Source organism: Anser anser (assembly GCF_964211835.1).
Source record: "Anser anser genome assembly, chromosome: 16".
Lineage (NCBI taxonomy): Eukaryota > Metazoa > Chordata > Aves > Anseriformes > Anatidae > Anser > Anser anser.
Genome location: NC_139737.1, coordinates 18,876,180 through 18,899,386, shown reverse-complemented (window position 1 = coordinate 18,899,386; position 23,207 = coordinate 18,876,180). Strand labels below are relative to the sequence as shown.

At 39.8% G+C, this 23,207-nt stretch overlaps 1 protein-coding gene across 1 annotated transcript; it reads right to left on the bottom strand.

Moving 5' to 3' along the window:
- Positions 1-7,364: 7,364 nt before the first annotated feature.
- Positions 7,365-16,061, bottom strand: LOC310882560 (uncharacterized protein). Its single transcript, XM_083801468.1, has 6 exons — positions 16,013-16,061; positions 13,206-13,332; positions 11,108-11,581; positions 9,764-9,856; positions 8,975-9,097; positions 7,365-7,441 (listed from the first exon to the last, which is right to left on the bottom strand). Exons 2-5 carry the CDS (start codon positions 13,254-13,256, stop codon positions 9,011-9,013), a joined length of 705 nt encoding a protein of 234 aa, XP_083657594.1. The 5' UTR covers positions 13,257-13,332; positions 16,013-16,061; the 3' UTR covers positions 7,365-7,441; positions 8,975-9,010.
- Positions 16,062-23,207: the final 7,146 nt, after the last annotated feature.

Below are 23,207 nucleotides of genomic sequence, written 5' to 3'. Positions count from 1 at the left end.
TGCTCTTTTAACTTCACACTAAGCAGAAAGCATGTTTTCAACTTCGGATTCTTTTTGCTGATTCACACAAATCTGTACAACGTATTATCTGTGAAATATTTTCTTTACAGCAAGCGTGCACTATCTTTACCTCAAAAACAGCTGGAGCCATTAAAGAATCTCCTAAAGAGCAGTCTCCAACAGCTTGCATGCTGTCACAGGGAGCATAGGAGCTGTAGTTGTAGTCAGCGTAAGCATCGTAACTCCTCTGCGAGTGGTAGTTCTGGTAATCTTGGCAATAATCATTATAGTTGCATGACTGGTACCGCTGCAATTCTGCTTTCAGTCTGAAACATGAGAAGTTGCATACAGTCAGAGAACAAGAGACTGTAAACCCAGTTCTGAACTTAAACAATTTGTTAGCTTACATACTTCAAAGCTTAAAAGGAAGCTTTCCTAAACAGTCACCTAAGTGACAGCTTAAGTCACAGCTCAAAACCTCATTTCTATAGAAGCAAGCATCCTCACCTTTGCCAATACCAGAAGGAATTGTTCTCATGGATTAACTCCAGAGCCTTGACATGGTTACCTGTACACATCAAGTATTTTTAGCGTTGGCATAAGCAAGCTGCTGCTATGTCTCTGTGCTTTGCTAAAGATTGATTTAAGACCAGAGACATTTATCAAGCACAGCTGCTTTAAAGATGCAGTCTTAACCCTTCTATCTTTTGTTTGGTTAATTACTAGATCTTATTTCCAGAAAGAAGTGAATGGAGTCAGATTATCCATTTCAAAGAAGCATCTGACGCTGCCTGTCAGTTTGCCATGTCTACCTCCACGTGCTCAGTTTTTTTGTTTGTTTAAAGTCCATTAAACATTCAACAGCTGCCAACTATACCGCTCAGGTGAAGTCAGTCTTGCTTAACAACACAATCGCGATTCTCCAGCATGACGCCTTATTATTAGTGGGAGAATTACAAAATACGCTGGTTCTTAAGAAGAAAGGGCCAGCTGATTAGCTTTCACTACTTTCCCTTTCAAGATTTTCTCAGGGGCAGCTTCAGACTAATGACAAGAACCAAGACAAGTGCTATCTGTACTAAAACTGAGGTACACTGCATAAAGAACATTCAGATAACCCAGCTGCATATTCAAAAAAATCCGCTGTTTAGACTTGTCTTCACTGATTCTGTACAGGCAGACCTCCTGTGTCTGCAGTGCCCAGTTTCTCTGACTTGAATTGGGGATGCAGAGAAGTGAGTTCTATGCTTTTGGGGAAGAATACAAGCTGAAGGCATTCTGAAATAGCTTCCAAACTCAGCAAACATGAGGGACAAACTAATCCAATGGCTGGGTATTTCAATGCTAAGAGAGCACGGTACTCAGCCATTCAGAAACGTATTACTGATGTGTATTTTAATACCTACATTTGTTTCAATACTGCAAAGCTACACAAGTTCTAATAAAGAGGTAATCCATTGTCTTGTTACTGTAGTAAACAAACAGAAGATACATCATCTTAGGTCTTCTGCTTCCAACTGCACTCTTCCTACATACAGTTGTGTAGGGAAGGAAAATCTGAAAATACTGTTGACGTTCTTCTGGATAGCCGAAGCAAGAAAACATGTTTGTGGCTTATTCTTGTTTTCAAAATAAAACAATATTAATTTAATCAAAAAATTTTGGCAAAGAAGTTTGGACAGTGCTCTCTTGGAGAAGAGCATTTCCATTCTAAAGCAGAAGGAGGCAACATTTGCAGAATTATGCTAGGTAAACAGAAACAGAAGTGTCATTTTTTACTATTTAACAGAACGCACAAGCTAACCTCATGAACATACTGAAATTGTTTATATGAAGTCCTGTTTTGTCAGTATCCTGGATCAAAGTTCATCAAATTTGGTATCAATTCTTTAACCGTTCAGAGACCTGAATTGCCTTAAATAAGTGATAGAACTGAGCCGGTAGAGTAAGAAACCCTCTCAGGAAGTGCTAAGCTTTAAACTCCCCATTGCCCTAAGCTCATGAAAAGCAAAGAATAGCATTCTAAACCTGTTCTAGTAATAACGCCTTTGGCTTTCCCCCTGCGTTCCCATTTTTCCCCCCCACTTCTTTCCTTTCAACCCACTGTAAAACTAGTTATGTGCTTCTCTCAAACTAGAGGGAAAGCTCTAAGAACAAGAACTCCCTAGCATATAAAACCACTTGTTGTCCCTTCTACCTTATGCAGGCCCAAACCTGAAAATATTTACCAATGCATTCAGCTTTGCTACTGTTGAGAAACAAGGCTGGTTACAATGGCAGCTAAGCCCAAGTTGCGCTGTCTGGCTAGACTTAACAGTTGGATTCCCCCAGCCATCCTGAAGCAGGTTGATGAATCCAGGGAGTCAAAACATAGGACTTCTGCATTTCTGGTTTTGTAGACTGCATCCTGTGTGCAGCCACTACAGCAAGGGCCACAGACTTTCCAAAGGCAGAGCTACAAGAATCTGATTATTTAGAATAACTGTATCAATGCACAACTCCTTGGTTACCTTTTAGAAATTCCTATGCTCAGCCGGATTCCTTTTCCCCCCAGACCTGGTGCGTTCTGGCAGTCTTGCAGTGCCCTCATCTGATCACCTTGCTCACCAAATCTGTCATAGGCATACCCTCTACTATTTTCAAAAGGGAGAAAACCAATTCTGGTATGCATAACAGTTACAAAGCTAACGAATTCAATTTCTGTCTTCTACAAAAAACAGAAGATAGCAGCTACTATAGCTTCTATTACTTAAGCAACCTCTCTGGCATGTGCACGTGCACAGAAAAGGCTTTCACCAAATTAAAAAACTTGGGCCAGAAGCAAAAAGCTTATTCCTTGGTAGCATTAAGATGCAACTCACTGAGAGCCAGCAAAACAATACATTTTAAGTGCTCTCTGCGTAAGTAATCAGATTCCATATTTCTGCATATACAGCAGTTAATCAGTTAGCACTAACCCACTCCTTTTGGAGCCACAAACTTTATTGGTCACAAACACCAAGAGCTGGCTGTAATTATCTGAACCAGTATTAACCGGTACCTCTGAACTCTTCAAACAAAAATATCTTTCAGGTGCTCTTAGAAGAACAACATCAATTGCCTGCAACAATTTGATGGCTTTGCTAAACGGAGCACTGAAAAGCACAGTGGTACAGTTTCTTTTGTAGCCTGTTCAGAAATTATAGCCCCGTGCCTACAGCTTCAAATCAGGCCAAGCTTACCAGCCCAACTCTTACAGCTTAAGTTCACTGCACTCGAATGCCTTCAAGACGTGCTTTTAGGAGCCATGGAGAAGAACCCTCTGGTAAGACCACCATTATAAAGTACTGAGTGTTGTTTTACACTTAAAATAGAACTATCTGTTACAGTCATTCATCAGCTTTCCCTAGGCTGCTGCTCTCTCACTACTGAATGTGATCCTGCTCTCAGTTTCCCACTAACTTTTTCCCCCAGCGGTTATGGCCTCTTTTCATCTATGACACTTTTAAGGGACTACACCGTGTTGAAAAATGCTGGTTAACATTTCCTTTTACACAAGGTGCCTCATCGAATTTTCCTGACTAAACCAAACCCCAGAACCTTAACTAGAAGAGGAAGCACACAAACACACACGCCTCCCTGGCCACCATATCTCCCCAAAACATATCTGTTCAGTAACAGACCAACTGTAAGAATACTGCGATTAAAATCAGTATAGCTCTATACACTGCTTTTGTTCGGGATTACTAGCTAATGTCCTTTCCCTTACCCCTTCTGGAATTAATACTGAATTCTGTACTCCAAAACGTGGTTCTTAAGTCATACAAATGACATTTAACAATCAGAATTTTTCCACACAGTGATCCTCAATAAAAACTTCAATCCTCTACTGCAGTCTTTCAACAAATTAAAGGAATACAAAACTGGCTAATAACTGTTCAGTGATTTTTGGACCTTTGTAGCACTAGAGTAACAGCAGTACACTCTGCAGCATAGTTGCAAGTACGTGGGAATAAGATACTCTCTCTCATCTCTTTTTTTCTCTGAAAAGTGTGAGGCCTCTATTTCACCCTACTAAAGATTTTACCACCAACTGTACTGCTAGCATTGAGACACTGCAACTTCTGTGCTTGTATGAGATGCAGGACAGGTTCCTTAAGGTGTCGCAATTTTTTGTCTAAACCTAGTGTTGAGATCAAAAAAGGGATTGCTACTAATTGCGTACGTATCAATAACCAGGACAGAAGACATGCTGCATATAGGAATTAAACTTTTTCTAAAGCTCTAGTACATGAACATATCAAATCCCGCAGATTTTTTCTAGTATGGTTTCAGAGGTCTTACTTGATGGACATAAGCGCACAAGTGAAGACAAAAGATATTCTGTTTACCTGAAGTACTGGTTTGGACCCCAAATGAAAAAGCTGGCTTTGCTTGCTCAGGTTCCTTCTCTGATGGTTTAACGAAACTGAAGTTGAACATAGGTTTTGCTGTGCTCTCTTCTTTTGTACGCTCGGACTTCCCAACTGAAAAGCTAGGCTGTGTCTTTGACTCTTCAGTGTCAGCTTTCTTTCCAAACACTAACGGAGCAGCAGTAGTGACAGAATCCTGCTTCTCTTCTGTCCTTCCCAAAATAAACTGTGAGGCAGCTGCAGACTCTGCACCTGAACACTCTGAGTGAACACCGAATGTAAATGATGGCAAGGCAGCATTTTGTGGACGCAGTCGCAGTACCAAAACCTGCAGAAATAAGTGAATGTCAAGTCCGTAACCCACGGTGTATCTGCAGTACATGAAGGTTTGAACTACATTCTAGTCCTGATCTTTCCAGTCAAAACTGTTTAACAAACAACCAACCAAACAGTAAAACAAACAAGAAAACCCCATGCTTCCTCTCTACATAAAACTTTTCACAATTGTGTTTTCTGCCCACCACCTGGCTTTAAAAAGTATACGAACTTCTTTGAAAGATCATGTTTTTAGTCTGAACTCCAAATGAACAACGTGTAGGGCATGTAAAGAACAAGCACGTCATTAATGAAAGCTTTTCTCTAAAAAGGATAAACTTATTCTTGGGGAAAAGTGTGGAAACAGATGTTATCTAGGCAATATTCCTACAGGAAAAACGAATAATTTTGCCACACCTCAAAGGAAAAAATAATTGTGCTTAACAGGTAAGAAAATAAAAAAAATCAGAGCAAACCAAAAAATAAATCACAGAATATGCATCCTCGTTTTAATCATTAAGGATTACCTTTGAGCTCTGCTTTGGTGCTTGGCTTTGCACTTTCACAGGCTACACACTTCGTGGCCTCTGCTTTGTTTTGAACCAAGCAGGTCTCCCAATCCCAGCTTCCTTCAGGCTTCTTGAATTTGTCTAAATCCAGAAATTCTCCAGAAGGAGCAGAAAATGCAGATGCACTGCTACTGGTCACAGGTGTTGGACCCTCTGTGAGACAAACAAGACAGTTAACCATCCTGTTTGAACATGAACTATAAAATGAGCATTAACTTTTAAATTTGATTTGTCAAATCCCACAGAAATGTTCAAAACTACTCCGCAACTCCCCCCCCCCGCCCCTGAAGAAAATAAAAGCCACCAAAAACCCACAAAGAAACAAAGAAACAAACAAAAAAACCAGAGTGGAACTCAAAGCTTCCAAACAACACACAACTCTGTTCAGCACACAAGCTTCTGCTGCTGTTGACCACAGTGTAACCTCCATAAAGAGGCCTGACAGGTGCCTTTTAAAAAAAAGGTGCCTTTTAAGAGAGAAGCAGAAGATAACGCTTCAAATTCAAAACCGGAAAGACAAGAATGGCTCTTCCCTTCCACGGCACACGCAGAAAACTTTTATCCTAGTATTACTTGCATCGCTCTTCCTCCTGACAAGTGCAACGTAACCGTGCAATTCACTGCACCATGGTCACAGTAAACCCCTCATTTCCAAAATTCCTCCTTGCAATGGCAAGAGCCTCAGACAAAGATGCCGACTGACCGCTCAGAGGTTGGAAGTCCAAGAGAATCAACTCTGTCTGAAATCCATTATCTTACCTCATGAAATTTCAGTCTTACCGCACAGGATGATTACAAAAGCCCGGTCTAGTCCATCTTAATTTGTTTCTTCCAGGATATATTTGCACAGGTGTTTTTCGATGTAATGGCATGTTAAATGACATTTAGAGTCAAAGTTAGAATTAGAATCGTATTTTAAAAACAATACAACCACGCTCAAAATCAATTACGGTCACACACAATGGGAAACAACCCAGTACTGCCCTGAAGAAGTTATCCAGCGGGTCACTCGCTTTCTTGAAGCCTACCACTGACCTTCATAGGCATCTCTCTGCTTTAGCTTAAGACTAGTTAAGACTACACTGTCTTGAAATCTGGCTTCACATCTCCCCTCAATTACATACAAACGGTGAGTAGAGGCATTTTGGACACATTCTGTAATTTTTTTTACTTATTTTTTGAAAGAGAAAAACGCAGTCATTTTTAACTCTTTCTATGGAGTTCTCATTTTCGCCAGTGAAAAATCACTATGTTGTTTTTAAATTAAGTCACCCACTTCAGCCATCTTCCCTCACCAGCTGCAAAGCCGGGGGTATCTGCATTGATCCAGCTCCGTACTAATACATTTCACAATCAGTTCAATTTATGCGACAGGCTGGAACCTGGGCTGAGACCTCTGAAGTGCCTGTAAACCAATCCTGCAGACAGCCGCTAACCCATCAACCGTACCTGGGAATCGTGTTGCTTAAAATATTCCATATATGCAACGTACTTTTATTCTGTACAAGATTCACAGAGGCTAGGATGGAAACAACAGGAAAAAAAGGACCATACCTGGTTTCTCAGACTGACAGGCTACACATTTGTTATCTTCCGTCTTATTTGGTACAAGGCATATTCCACAGTCCCAAGAGCCTTTCGCCTTCTTAAATTTGTCTCCAAAGCCCAGAGTGGCTGTTGTGTCAGTGCTGCTCGAGGAGGATGTCACTGTCACCGAGCTGTCTGTGACCACTGGTCATGTCAGAGCAGGCATTACTCCCGTTCCAGGTTTTGGTGTCTCACATGCTATACATTTTGTAGCTTCCGGTTTGTTTTGGACAAGACATGTATCACAATCCCACGTTCCAGGTACTGTTTTGAATTTGTCTCCAAAGCCCAGCATCCCTGCTGGGGGCGCTGCTGGCTTTGAGGTGTCGCATTGACTTGAACTTACTGTCTGTTTCATACTCTCAACTGTTGACGCTTTAGTAGCTTGACAAGTTACACATTTGTCCTTTATGTCTTTGTTTTGCAGAAAAGGGTCACATGTATCAGATTGCCAGTACGATGCTTGTTTAGAAGTCTCTTTACCTGCAGAAAAAGTTGTTATTGCAGGCCTAGTATAAACCACTGTGCTTGTTGTAGGTTGTGCAGACGTAGAAGAGCGTGTTTTCAACAATCCAAAGTCTAGGAAGCAAGAAAAAAAAGTCTTCCTGTTAGCGCAGCACCTCACTACATGTAACTAAGTGACTTTACTAGAGGGCAAAAATTTCAACTCAGGTGCCAATGGTTACAACTAGACATTCAGACCGAGCGCAACAGGAAGTCCCCAGAAATCTTATCTAAACGGATGAAATTTCATCTGCTGCACTGGGTCACAACAGAACATTTCGTTAAAGCTTCATTTAACTCTTTGTTTCCAAGCAAGCTTTAAATCAACATTTTCACTGGTCGATACAAGTACAAACAGACAGTAGCTGACTGAAATCTGACAGTCCAACGTGGAATGGAAATAATACAATTTGATTAAGACGCGATGCCCAATCGAATCAAATTTCTAAAGCTCCTCCTTCCGTAGCAGATGACTCAAATCTACTCCAGTAACTGTACAGAAGTTTGTACTCGGAGCAGCAATCCGTACGGTATTTTCCCACAGATGCTGAATATTAATTAAATAATAAAAACTCAAGACAATTGAACAACTGTCTAATTTTCTATAATCTTTTTCAAAATGCATCGGACACAGGACAACTCCTTATTTAAAAGGTGGCAATTTTAACAGAAAAGACAAGCTACTAATACAGAAAGACTAAAGGAAATGCATCTTAAACAGCAGCTCAAGTTGCTTGTAAATCTACCTTGAACATAGTTGTTTTGTGGTTTGTTGGTTTTTTTTTAGTCAAAAATGAAGTCTTTGAACAATGTGGATTTAGATTCTGCTTCTTTTAAACCGATAAAGAAAGTGAATGTCACTTCACTCAGAGGTCTTCCCTTAAACAAAATGCACAATGTATTTTCTCTCACTTAGCTCTTTCCAGTAGAGAAGTGTGCTGCCTTCTTAACAAGTATGTAAGTTAGAAGAAGACTTTTGGGAAAAGATCAAACTCAATAAAGCCCTTTTTCTTAAAAGATATCTTTTCCACAGACACACTTTATGAAACTGTTGAAAACAATTGCAATTGCTTAAAAACAAAATTCAGAAAAGGGTTTTTAACGTAAAACACTCCACTTCTGTTTGCAGTTTAAATTTTAATCCACAGGAGCCATTGTAAGCTAAGGCCCAAAGATTCGCAGCTTTCGCCATGTATTTGGAACTGAAGCTCTTTCCTATTCTTTCTTCACCTGGGCTGAAGGTGGGACAGGAGTGTTGAGCTTTACAAACATTTCCTTTTCAATTCCACAAATTGTATTTACTTAAAATGAAACACCGATTATCTGGCTAATTCTCTTAGTACCTCATTTACAATTACATCCTAACACGTAAAGGAGATGCAACCCATCTGCTTTTCATCTTGCAGTTTTACTTCCAGCAACAAACACCACTTAGAATAGAAGGGGGCAGATGCACCCTAACAAACGCAGCGCTTAATGTAATGCTCTCCTACATTCATATTTATAGCAGATACTCTATTAACCATAAGTCGTGTGTTGGTTTTTTTTTAATAAAAAATGCTAGCGTATTTTTTGCAGCATCTTTTTAAAAGGAGTTCATTATCTCACCAGGATTTTTTAGAACGTCTAAGACGCTTCCTTCCTTTAAGACGTGGGCAGTGGTGAAGGGACCACCAGCAAAATCTTTGACCTCCTCTTTCTGTGTGTTGATGTTGGTTGAGGTGGTGGTGTCTTTTGAAACAAAAGAAAACAAAACCAGCTTTCACAATGTGACCTAGTTAGAGCAGATTATACTCACTTTTGTTAGAAACAAGAATTTCCAGCTTCATGCTTCTCACATAAGAATCTTCACAAATTCTACTTACTTTGCAATGCTTTATGATTACAAGCAAAACAAAAAGCAACAAAACAAAACAAAAATTATAAAAGCAGATCTGTCACTGGAAAAATACTGCAGAAGTCCAACACTGCCTGGAATTGCTAGCATGCGCAGACAGGACAGATTGAAGATTTAATAAAGAAAAAAAGGAAAATCAGCACTTCAGATCTGAAGTGCTAAAGTTTCAGTTACCTAGGGTAAGAAAGGGCGTCACTGGAGTACCACTGGGTCCAGAAAGTTCTGCCGATTTTACAACGGGAACACTAAATGTAAACCCAATCTGCTATGAACAAGAGAGGTTTTTCAGATTCTCAAGCCACAGGAACTTCAATCGAATGCACACACAAAACCAAATCTGAAAGCTGCTCTTCACATTTGTAGCACGCATGCTGAATGACAAATTATAAGCCAGAAGCCTACATACTTTTCTCCATCAAGGCAGATTCTGCTTTAGTGTTCTGCAACAGCCTACTAAATGCCTAAGAAAAAAAGTCAAGCTCCTTTATTATTTTACTTACAGAAGACGTAGGTAGCACTTCTGCCTCAGTAGATTTCACAACTGGAGATGAAAACGCGAACTCAGGACTGCTAACAGTACTTGTTGGTTGTATCTGTATTTTCAAAAGAATTAAAGGTTTATATTTAAGAGCAACAACTACTTGAATTCACTACCCAACAGAAGTCCCGCAGTGACGTCGAAAAACCTGATGTTTGAGTTATTTTGCAGATAAAAGTAATAATAAAACACAGGGAAGTTTCCAAGTGGGTATAGGACAATATCTTCAAAACCAAATTCCAGAAACTGAGAGGAAAAGCTGGAGATGCTACTTAGGTCTAAATGCACGGAAAAGCAAGCCAGGAAGCTGAAGAACGGCAAACTCAGCCCAATGATACTCCAAGAACTTCAGCAAACACCTCAACATGTTAAAGCAGCTGTCTACTTCAAACCGTACAAAAAATATTTCAAGTACTCTGGAACAGATTAATGTTTATTTTATTGCAATAATATGCCAATTATTGCACCCTAGGCTCATTCTATGTGAGGCTTATATGACCACGTTACCTCAAATTAAATAACTTAAATAAAGTTGTGGTTTAACCATTGCAGGCAACTAAGCACCACACAGCCACTCGCTCACTCCCTCCAAGTGGAACAGGGAAAAGAACTGGAAATAAAGAAGTAAAGTTGTTAAATTTGAGGTAGCATTAATGACTCATCGCATGTAATGGCTACCTGGAAAGACAAATGCCATAACCCTGTACATACTCCCCACTCCTTCCCCTTCTTTCCCCCAGCATTTATTGCTGAGCACGATGCTAAATGGTGTGGAATATCCCTTCGGTCCTCTGGGCTCCGCTGTCCTGGCTGAGTGCCCTCCCAGCCTCTTGTGCATCCCCGACCTCCTCGCTGGCAGGGCAGCGTGAGACACAGAAAAGGACTTGTCACTGTGTAAGCACTGCTCAGCAACAGCTAAAACACCAGTGCCTTACCAACACTGTTTTGCTCACAAATCTGCAACACAGCATCATCTAGCATCATCTACTACGAAGAAAATTAACTCTACCCCTGCCAAAACCACTATAAATAACGTGGCATAAAGTCCACACCCCCCTTCCCCCGCAGACTTCCACAGCATTTGAAGCAGTTATACAATCACGTTAAATGGGAGTTGGCAGGCTCTAAGACTGAGAGAAGCAGAATCAAAACATTTATGCCTTTTTCCCCAAACTGGCATACAACCCCAATTCATTCAGCTGCGTAGAAACTAATATTTGTTAGTTTCATGAGCACCACAGAAAAAGTCAACTCGCAATAAAGCAGTATACTCATTGTAAACATTATTTATAGCATAAAGATTTACCTTGCCCGCTGCCGTCGCTGCTGCATCTGCCATGCCTGCCGCCTCCGTTGAATTTGCCACGCTTGTCGTTGCCGCTGTTGACCTTGATATGTCCTTTCTCATCAGCAGGTATGGCATGCCCGCCGCCATTATTGGATATGTCAAGCCTGAGGGCACTGTTGAACATGTTATGCCCGACGTCGCTGTTGTATATATCATGTCCTCCACCTCCTCCTCTGATAGATCTGTCAAGTCCTCCACCTCCGATGGATCTGTCATGCCCTCCACCTCTGATGGATCTGTCATGCCCTCCACCTCTGATGGATTTGCCATGCCCGTCGCAGCTGCTGGAGTTGCCGTGCTCATTGCTGCTGTTGAAACAGCGCTCGGTGACGCTGAGACAGCGCTACTACCAGCGAAACTAGAATTGAACTGAGGCAGCGATGCAGCACTGATGGGTAGGGGTATGTTCGGTAGCACTGGTTCCTCCACTTCCTAAAGTTGCAAATTTTAATTTTTCTTATACAAGACATACTACTTTCTCACCCCATCGCACCCAATTTATTAACAAAATTAAATAGAACAAAAATCCATACAAATTAAGAGAAAGCAAGTTTCCAGAAGAAATCCCGATCTCCCCACCTCTGTCTACCACGTCATTTTAATTTATGGCAGGCCTGCTTCCACATTATACTCTATTCAACAACTGTACAGCAAGAACACTGAAAGTTAACTCAAAACCTGTGCAGAACAGAGACGCACAGATCACATTTTTTTTCTTTCTTTTCTATACTTTAGTCATCAAAGCTCTAGAGAAGCATCATCCTTTCTAACTACCCTCACATGGCTTCAATTAAGAGTACACTCTCAAGACAAGTGAGAAAGTGTTCCTCTTGCAAAATTAGGCAGGATAGCTGCCAAAGTTTCTAAAGTCATTACAGCAGTGAACGTGGAAAAAGGTAATGTTTAAAGAAGCAGGTAGGTTCAACAACCAAACTAAACACAAAAAGCACCAAAGAAAGTCAGACTAGCAGCACTGAAGATTGTGTTCTGGTAAATACAGTCTATACCATGTATCAGGATGCAAATATAAAAATCAGAAAACAGCCTCTTAACAACTTCAATTTTCATCCCTGCCACTTACTTTATTTGATTACTAAGATTGGATGAGTTATGTTTTAAATGGCATAGAAAATCTGACCGAAATTTGTACAGTACTATCATGATCTACTTAGAAATGACTAGGCAGGGATGTAAGTTGGTACTACTGATATTCAGTGCATCCTGTAGCTTACATCTGTTTCACAGTTTTGATTTGAAAAGTTTATGGAACTTTTGATATTTGGACCATTATTTTATTTGCGTTACAGGAATAAACAACAGTGTTTACGATTTCTTTATATTGCATCATCCAGAAGTCCCATTTAATGATTTGAAACTTAAATTAACTTAAATACTTAATATTAACTTAATATTAATTAAATACTTAATGTTAACGTAAATACTTAAATTAACTTACAGGCAGCTTATATAACATCCAATAAAAGAAAAAATAATCTGAATATTCATGGTCATAGTTTTATGGAATAGATTTTTCCTATTAAAATGAGAAAAAAACTCTCTCACAATGAGTTTGGTGAGTATCAAAAACTGAGTCATCGTTAGCAGACATGCAGAATGCTCTCTTCTACTACTCTTTTTCACACTCTTGGCCTGTATCTTTCTGTATGACTTAAATATGAAACCAAAAATTAAGCTTTTTTTTTCTTTTTATACTTGGCACTCGTTTCAAGTATCATTCCTGTAGAAAAACTATACAAACCTTCACCAAAACTTCTCTTCTTAGGACTCATTCATTCAATTGCTAACGAGAAATGTTATAGTTTGAAGAATCTGAAGAGAAGGAAAGAGAATTAAAAATTTCAAAATTACATAAGCAAAGTTCAGGTATTCAAACACAGGAAATCAATTGGAGCCTGCTCTGAAACCCACAAGAAAACAAAAACAATGCAAAAATAAAGCGGTATTGTTATAATTTACTATGATGCAATAAAACTGACACACTTAGCTAGTTACTTCAGTAAGCTCAGTGACAGCAATTAATTTAAGAGTCACTTACCTGTTCTTGTACAGCTCCTGATAAATAGTGTATTCCTCTTTCCCTTCTCATTCTGCCGCCTCCGCTACTCACTCCTGAAGACAGACCATTGGACGCAGCAGTACTGAATTTGTAGCTGGTCACATTGCTAGCACACGACAGTACAGAAGTTGGGGGAAAAAAGAGAAAAAGAAATTACCAGCCAAATTTTTTTTTCAAGATATTAGAGCTGTTATTAGTCCTAGAATTGAAACCTGCTGATCAGAAAAAAACTAAAGCTGTCTCACAAGTTGCTAAACGCTGGTAAATACTTGATGTTCTAAATAGGAAAAACTTTATTAACAGCAGCAATGAAAAGGACATACATAAGTGCACCGTTCACATGGGAACAATGACTAAGCCAGAAGACCTGAAATAGAAGAGCTGATTTAGATTGTTATTTTCCAGTGCTTCCTTTAAATAGGACTGGTTCTCTGATTCTGCGATGCACATGTATCTTTTGCAGGGATATAAAAGAACAGCTCACAAAAATACAGAAAGAGTGCACATATGCACACATACACATGGGAAACACTGCCAACAGCTCTGATAGAATAGGGACGCCTCAGACTTGTGTGGCAAGGTAATATGGCCTAAGCTTCAGAAGCAGCTCTGGCTTTCATGTGGCCATCAGCAGGAACAGCAGAGGTGTTTGGGTATGCCAACATTCCAGAAGTCTTTTCAGACATGAATACAGATCCCTTTTGTAAGGCATACAAAGGCATTTTTCTGGTACTTAAAAAAGCCTAGCACATAACCAGAAAGATATCCTAATCCAAGAGGAAATGGGGAAAAAATAACCCAAACCAGAAGTGGAATAGGGAATAACTCTAACAAAAGTACTATGGCAAGAAAATGAAGTATGCCTGGAAAAACCGTGACATCAAAGCTTATCTTGCAGCCAATCAGTCAGTCAGTACAAAAGTGCATTAGATCGCACTGGAAGACACCAGGTCAAACTCCCACAATACTGAGGAGGAGAACTGGTCTAAACTTGTCAAATACTTGACAACAGCCTGCTTAGCACTGTAACTGCATAGAGGAAGACAGATCCCTAAGGCATATGCTCAGACTTTTCTCTAATCCAAACTGTCAATCCATTAGAATTCTGAAAAAAGTCTTACATCAAAATAGATCTTCATTCAGACAACTATCGCTTGCCCCTAACAGCCCATATTCCTCTTTCTGTTAACACCTGTGAGCTTCAAGGGGGCAAAGACAGTTGTCAGCCTTCAAGCAAGTCTAATCTACAATTGGACTCAGGATATAAAATATATATATATATACACACACACACATAGATATATAGCATTGGTGGGCCAGAGATTTACTGAGTATTCCAACTCAACTGTCCAAAGGGACTCTTGCCAGCAGATCAGTGTGGTGCTCCTGCTCCAGAACATGGCACCCAACAGAGACCAGCATCACAAAAAACACTACCACCACTACCTACTCTACAAACAAAAGGTAGGGCACTGCAATAAACTTTGTGAACGAAATCAAAAGCAGTATGAGTTTGCTGTATCTCCTTCCTAAATGGAGAAGTAGAAAGGAGTTCTAACAGAGACAATTTAGAACAGTTTGAAAAAAACATAATTAAAACCCAGCACCTGATTGCACCTGTACCAGAACCTTAAAGCCAGTCGCTTCCACCCCTGAAAAGGTGGTTGTTGTGAAGTCCAACTTTTAGATGCCAAAACAAAGTGTTGAGTTCTTTCTGCAAGCCAAAGAATGCCCATGGTCACATAAGAATTGCTTGGCAGATGAGCATAGAGTCGACAAAATTCCCTGCTACTGTTCTTTGAAAAGAGCAACCCCCTAAAAACCGAGTGCAAAGTCCCTTAACTCAAGCATTATTACCCAAAACACCATTTGCCCAGAAGGAAAAGCCATCAATATTATCTGGAGGATAACTCATTTGACCTAAACCAAGAAAGCAGTATAACACAAAGCAGTCTCCTCAAGAAGAAATTCAATTAATTCTGCTGGATTTTTTTTATTTTAGAGATGAGTTAGCATTTGGCCTCAAATGATCCTAAAGAACACATGGTCTTCATGTGAACTCAAAGCAGACAATTAACTTCATCATGAAAGGAGTATTAAAAAAAAGAATAATAAATCATAAATCTTCCTCCATGTTTTTGCTTAAAAAATAAAGAAAAAAACACATCAATAAACATCCTCCTGAACTGTAACTCACTTCCCCTACTTCACCTTCTAAAGAATGCTTCAGAAAGAATCATCCCATTAGGACAGAGCTTTCAAACTGCAAGCAATTAAATAGCTAAAACTAATAGCTTTTCCCCTAGGGAACATTAGGAGGGACAAATTATTTTGTTATAAGTAAACTGAGTTATAAACCATGAAATATCTGTCAAAGCAAAATTTGTAACGCTACAGATTTAGTTAAACTACAAAATGAGCCATATTTCCTGTAGAAGGAAAAAATTAGGCCTCCAATAGCAAAGATCCTTTCTGTGGATACAGAAAACGTGCCTCGTTTCCCATCTTCGTATCCTACTCAGAAGATAAACTTGGGATAAAAAGTGGTGTATCAGTACTTTTATTCTTGCTCATCTTCCTTCCGTTCATAAAAACAACAATTTTCTCAAAGTTATATTGATCTTCAAACACAATCCAGACTTTGCAGCTCCCTCAAAATACAAAATTTTCATTGGATTTCCCATTCCTTTTACTGAGAACTGTCACCACCTTTCAGGTGCAGACCGTACTGAAAAAGGAGATTTCTTTCTTCCTTCAAGTAAGTTTTAAATTAATAGATGTCATACCTTTCAGATGGTTCTGCTCGCTGTTCTGCAGGCAAAGTCTTCTCTCTCATCCCCTGCAAGTTAAGTTTAGTTCAAGACTTAGCTGAATATGTACAGAATACACAAAGTACCAACAACCACTTCATGTGGTTTTTTGTGGTTTTTATTTTATTTATTTATTTTTAATTTTATAGCACTGAATACACCTCACCTACTTAACGTTGTTCCCTAATTCAGCATTGTGGGTACAGTTCAGTTAAATTTTGGGGCTAAAGTAAGCATCACTGCTTCACTCAGCATTGAGGACAAACTGATAGAACACTAAATCAAATTTGTCAAATCCTCTAACAAAGAAAGTAATTACTTTAAACAAAATGACAAAAATTGTGTGTGGGGGGGAGAGTTTTCATCAAAACTTGTGTTTGACAACCCCGTAAAAGGGACATACTTTTCTGTTTTCTATCATTTATCAACAAACAAGAAAAAAAAAAAAACTCTACCCCCACAAAAAACTAAGCAGTTGCTGCTAGAAAGTTGCTGCAAAGCTTTTTGTTTCTGGCCCAAGTTTTTTAATTTGGTGAAAGCCTTTTCTGTGCACGTGCACATGCCAGAGAGGTTGCTTAAGTAATAGAAGCTATAGTAGCTGCTATCTTCTGTTTTTTGTAGAAGACAGAAATTGAATTCGTTAGCTTTGTAACTGTTATGCATACCAGAATTGGTTTTCTCCCTTTTGAAAATAGTAGAGGGTATGCCTATGACAGATTTGGTGAGCAAGGTGATCAGATGAGGGCACTGCAAGACTGCCAGAACGCACCAGGTCTGGGGGGAAAAGGAATCCGGCTGAGCATAGGAATTTCTAAAAGGTAACCAAGGAGTTGTGCATTGATACAGTTATTCTAAATAATCAGATTCTTGTAGCTCTGCCTTTGGAAAGTCTGTGGCCCTTGCTGTAGTGGCTGCACACAGGATGCAGTCTACAAAACCAGAAATGCAGAAGTCCTATGTTTTGACTCCCTGGATTCATCAACCTGCTTCAGGATGGCTGGGGGAATCCAACTGTTAAGTCTAGCCAGACAGCGCAACTTGGGCTTAGCTGCCATTGTAACCAGCCTTGTTTCTCAACAGTAGCAAAGCTGAATGCATTGGTAAATATTTTCAGGTTTGGGCCTGCATAAGGTAGAAGGGACAACAAGTGGTTTTATATGCTAGGGAGTTCTTGTTCTTAGAGCTTTCCCTCTAGTTTGAGAGAAGCACATAACTAGTTTTACAGTGGGTTGAAAGGAAAGAAGTGGGGGGGAAAAATGGGAACGCAGGGGGAAAGCCAAAGGCGTTATTACTAGAACAGGTTTAGAATGCTATTCTTTGCTTTTCATGAGCTTAGGGCAATGGGGAGTTTAAAGCTTAGCACTTCCTGAGAGGGTTTCTTACTCTACCGGCTCAGTTCTATCACTTATTTAAGGCAATTCAGGTCTCTGAACGGTTAAAGAATTGATACCAAATTTGATGAACTTTGATCCAGGATACTGACAAAACAGGACTTCATATAAACAATTTCAGTATGTTCATGAGGTTAGCTTGTGCGTTCTGTTAAATAGTAAAAAATGACACTTCTGTTTCTGTTTACCTAGCATAATTCTGCAAATGTTGCCTCCTTCTGCTTTAGAATGGAAATGCTCTTCTCCAAGAGAGCACTGTCCAAACTTCTTTGCCAAAATTTTTTGATTAAATTAATATTGTTTTATTTTGAAAACAAGAATAAGCCACAAACATGTTTTCTTGCTTCGGCTATCCAGAAGAACGTCAACAGTATTTTCAGATTTTCCTTCCCTACACAACTGTATGTAGGAAGAGTGCAGTTGGAAGCAGAAGACCTAAGGTGATGTATCTTCTGTTTGTTTACTACAGTAACAAGACAATGGATTACCTCTTTATTAGAACTTGTGTAGCTTTGCAGTATTGAAACAAATGTAGGTATTAAAATACACATCAGTAATACGTTTCTGAATGGCTGAGTACCGTGCTCTCTTAGCATTGAAATACCCAGCCATTGGATTAGTTTGTCCCTCATGTTTGCTGAGTTTGGAAGCTATTTCAGAATGCCTTCAGCTTGTATTCTTCCCCAAAAGCATAGAACTCACTTCTCTGCATCCCCAATTCAAGTCAGAGAAACTGGGCACTGCAGACACAGGAGGTCTGCCTGTACAGAATCAGTGAAGACAAGTCTAAACAGCGGATTTTTTTGAATATGCAGCTGGGTTATCTGAATGTTCTTTATGCAGTGTACCTCAGTTTTAGTACAGATAGCACTTGTCTTGGTTCTTGTCATTAGTCTGAAGCTGCCCCTGAGAAAATCTTGAAAGGGAAAGTAGTGAAAGCTAATCAGCTGGCCCTTTCTTCTTAAGAACCAGTGTATTTTGTAATTCTCCCACTAATAATAAGGCGTCACGCTGGAGAATCGCGATTGTGTTGTTAAGCAAGACTGACTTCACCTGAGCGGTATAGTTGGCAGCTGTTGAATGTTTAATGGACTTTAAACAAACAAAAAAACTGAGCAGGTGGAGGTAGACATGGCAAACTGACAGGCAGCGTCAGATGCTTCTTTGAAATGGATAATCTGACTCCATTCACTTCTTTCTGGAAATAAGATCTAGTAATTAACCAAACAAAAGATAGAAGGGTTAAGACTGCATCTTTAAAGCAGCTGTGCTTGATAAATGTCTCTGGTCTTAAATCAATCTTTAGCAAAGCACAGAGACTTAGCAGCAGCTTGCTTATGCCAACGCTAAAAATACTTGATGTGTACAGGTAACCATGTCAAGGCTCTGGAGTTAATCCATGACAACAATTCCTTCTGGTATTGGCAAAGGTGAGGATGCTTGCTTCTATAGAAATGAGGTTTTGAGCTGTGACTTAAGCTGTCACTTAGGTGACTGTTTAGGAAAGCTTCCTTTTAAGTTTTGAAGTATGTAAGCTGACAAATTGTTTAAGTTCAGAACTGGGTTTACAGTTTCTGTTCTCTGACTGTATGCAACTTCTCATGTTTCAGACTGAAAGCAGAATTGCAGCGGTACCAGTCATACAACTATAATGCTTATTGCCAAGATTACCAGAACTACCACTCGCAGAGGAGTTACGATGCTTACGCTGACTACAACTACAGCTCCTATGCTCCCTATGACAGCATGCAAGCTGTTGGAGACTGCTCTTTAGGAGATTCTTTAATGGCTCCAGCTGTTTTTGAGGTAAAGATAGTGCACGCTTGCTGTAAAGAAAATATTTCACAGATAATACGTTGTACAGATTTGTGTGAATCAGCAAAAAGAATCCGAAGTTGAAAACATCCTTTCTGCTTAGTGTGAAGTTAAAAGAGCAGATTCCATTCAGAGGTGTTTGTATTTAAGTGCTTAAATAGTAAATCCATAGAATTAGTGATTTATACACCATTATTTGTTCACGCATACCAAAGAATGGTTTTGACAGCATAATTGCGTACGCTTCTTCTGTTCCTGTTCTTCTGATTTGCTTTGCTTAAAGCAAATTAAACAGTTGTTGTAAGTGGTCTTATCGTGGTCAATGTATTAGTTGTGACCTCCGGAGGTCCCTTCCAACCTGTACTGTAATATTGGCTTTCTTCTAAAAATAAGTAGATAAAATGCCATCTATCCTTGTAGTTGTAGGAAGAAGGAATGGGTTGAGACTGCAGCACTTTGAATCTGTGATGCTTTCTGAAATGAGTTATGATTAAACTTAGCCTTTTCTGTCTTTCAGGAATCTTCAGTTATGACTGCAATCGGTGATGACCTAATTACTGACGGTAATAAGGGTTCTGTCATTGTCACTTGAGTTTAGCCATACTTGTGCCTTTTAACAATACAAGCCAACCTCTACTGGATGAAGAACATCTTGAAAATTCAGCTGAGGTCAAACCTCTGTGGGGCTGATCTGCAATCAGCTGGGGTTTTAAAGCTGATACAGCGTACACTGACCGCATCAAGTAAAACGGGACACTGTCAATGCTTCTCAGCAGGTTTCTTGTACCTGTGCCTTCATTCCCATTTGAAAATGGTCTAAGACAGAATTTTGTTCTTTGTATTGGTTCCGCTAAACAGATTTTATATTAGAAACTCAGTAATATGCAAAAGCTTTGTTCTCCACCCTGAGGTAAAAGCTTATGTTGCAGATTCCAAAAGGAGGATTCAGCTTGCACTTACAAATACGGTACAAAACATATTTGTGTCCTGGAAGGTTTGCAAAGTTCCTCACGTGGAGGCATTTTGTGTTAGTGTTTAGAAACTATCCTATGTAACGTGTATTGCCGTAGAAGTGAATTAAATGACTCTTGGGAGGGTTTCATGGCTGATTATCCGTAAACGTTATCTTTACTATCTTAAACATTGTCTTTGTCTTTATCTTGAAAGACAGTTCTAGTCCCAGCCTTCTAATATAAAAATTCCCAAAAGTTGGAGCTGTGAGGCTCAAAATTTTAGAGGACTAAATACCTCACTAAAATTAGTAGATCTAATAGCTTATTACACTTAGCTTAAAATACATTTTATTAGCCATTTCACGTGAAGTTTTTTTGTGCGCATGCCTCAGATTTGATACTTGGACTTACCAGGCTTTTATTTTCAGATCCACAGCTCTACTTGGATGTTGATGAAATGAACAGACAATTCACGGAGACAAGCGAAGAACTCTACGATTCACTCATGAATTGTCACTGGCAACCTCTGGATACGGTCACTTCTGAAATCCCCTCTGCTATTTAAGCGTCTTCTAGAGCATGACCGTTATGACCAAAGTGCTAAAACTACATTTCTTCTACATTATTCTAGCTCATAAGTTTTAAAGCACAATGATAGGTTGGGTTTTTTTTGCTATGCTTTTGACAGTTTCTGTAATCTTTTTGTTCATCACTCCCTTCTTGGAGCATCATGAAGTCATGTAAATATTCGAGAAATGTAAAGAGGTAAATGGGGTCTAAAGATAGACTTGCCTGTGTAAATAAAAAATTTGTTTCTGCAAACCTGCCAGCAAGGGATTTTACTTGTACCTGTGTGCAGCACGTTCTCTTCCGGCTTATGGAATTTAACAAGGTAGTAAGGGTATTTCATCTGTCTTTATTTTTATATGGGCATTAGGACACAAGCAAAATCTAGCTTCCCCTTGTTTTCCTGGTTCCTTAGGTAAGCGACAAGCCAAGCCTTTCATGTGCTTGCTTAGACTGGAAGTATGTATGGGAGACACTCACAGGCCTTGCTATGGAAACACCTGTGCCCACTTTTTCCTGCAGGCTGCTGGCTCTAACTGTACTACTGATACATGCTAGGTCAGCTAAAATTGGCTTATAAATAGGGTATGTTAAGCATATGGAAGTGTAGACTTCAACTGCCATAGCTACAAACATCCCGTGGAATGAGGATGATGTCTGCTGGCACTCTCTGCATCAGCATTCAGTTTTCCCTTGCCCTTCTTACTGTTAGACTTCTCAGCTGACGCTTTACAGCGAAGAAATTGCTACAACATAATCCGTGTTCTTAAACCTAAAAAAAAAAAATCTTGGAGAAAACAACTTGCTGGTTTTCCCTCCTTGCTGGCAAGGAGAAAAATAGTCCACCAGGAACAACAAAAAAATCCTAGTAACAGCTCCTTAAGTTATACCCTCTGCTACCCTCTCTGATTGCTCTGGTCTTCCTTCATTCGTGGTAATGAAGTTTTTAAAGCTCTGGTAGAAGGATGACAGCACTCAAGTCAAAGGAGATGAGAGCAATGAGGAAAGCTTTGCTTTAAGCTAGAGCAGTCTTGCGAGTTGCTGCCTTTATGCTGTTCTTATCTTGAAGGGTACAGAGTCTTTTCCAGTCATAGGGACTCCATAACCCTATGAATATGGAGAAATAGTTGCTAATTAACAGTGTGTATAATAAGTAAGTGAGGCTGGAAACAAAAGAATATTCCTCCAAGAAAAAAAAGGAAGCAGAAATTACTGTACTTAATAGCTGGGGAAGCTGTTAAAGCTAGTTGACACAGTTCTGGTACTGCCGTGTGTGTTTTGGGGGCAACATAAACCATAATTGCTGTGATGGCAGGTAAGAATCCAATTCTTTTTTATGGCTTAGTGTAGTCAGTGAAAGCAGTGGTCCTAAGCTGCATGCTGTTCTTAAATGTAATGCAAATTCTCTTTTGTGACTCCTCAGTACTTCCAGGTTACTTGTAGCTGATCACCAGCAACTGCTTCTGTTAGCTATTAGCTGTTGGGTTTTTGCTAGGAATACTTTCAGTCCTGAATTGAAATGATGACATCCTGAAACAGAAGAGGCTCTTGGAGTATTGTAGGAAGCACATTCTTCCTGGTTCTAGTGCAGGTGTAGACGTAGGAGGAGACAGAAGGCAAAGAACCTCACATAGGTGGAGGGGGTGAGGTGGCATCACAGTTAGAGCTGTTGCAGTTAACTCTTCCCAAAGCATGAAAGCAACGTGGCTGGGAACAGGGATTTGTTGGGTTGCTTCTTTGTGTGAGCCAGGGAGTCTTTTGAGGGGCAGATTAATAAGAATATGACACAAGGTAGAGGTGGAATAGATGAAGCAAAGAATTTGGGTGGGAAAAGGGTTGCTTGTACGTGTCTATGGAATTGTTTCAGGGGACTGAGCTGGGGCAAATTCAAGATAATAGATGCAGCCTCCTTGAATTTGGATGGCAGTGCTGAAGCTTCAAAACCTTACAAGGTTTGATGCCACTGCAATTGTAGTGCATAGCTGTGGTACTTGAGCTCAGAAGTGCAAACTGCACAGGATTTTTTTATCTATTTTCTTCAACGTGAGCAGCAAAACATCTTCCAGGAATGTGCCTGGGTGCTACGCTGCTTTGACACGGCTTGCTTTGCATCACCAAACACAGCAGTTAGGTTGCATCGAGTACTTTGTGGAAACATTCATTGTGTTGTCACCCAGAAATGGGATGCTACAGATGTGTGTTGGCCCGGCAGTATCAGTGCTGGTTTTTGGCCTTTGAGAGGTTGGTCCATAACATGTGACCTGTGTAACGAGAGGCCCACATAGATTGGTGACTTCATTAAGTCTGATGCTGTGGTGGTGTGTGACCCAAGGCCCTGAACGTCAGAAAATCAGGCTGTGGCCACCTATTTTATGCAGACTTTGCCTATTAACAAGGTCTCTACACTGTACGTTAGAGACGTGCGCCTCCTTTTCCGGACTAGAT

What these genes read in the sequence shown, in the direction of transcription:
- LOC310882560 (XM_083801468.1), bottom strand. Translation starts at nt 13,256, where the DNA reads ATGAGAAGGGAAAGAGGAATACACTATTTATCAGGAGCTGTACAAGAA. An exon ending in CAGGAGCTGTACAAGAACAG is followed by an intron (nt 11,582 to 13,205) that starts GTAAGTGACTCT and finishes TTGCAACTTTAG; the next exon opens with GAAGTGGAGGAACCAGTGCT. An exon ending in AAGTGCTACCTACGTCTTCT is followed by an intron (nt 9,098 to 9,763) that starts GTAAGTAAAATA and finishes TTGTTTCAAAAG; the next exon opens with ACACCACCACCTCAACCAAC.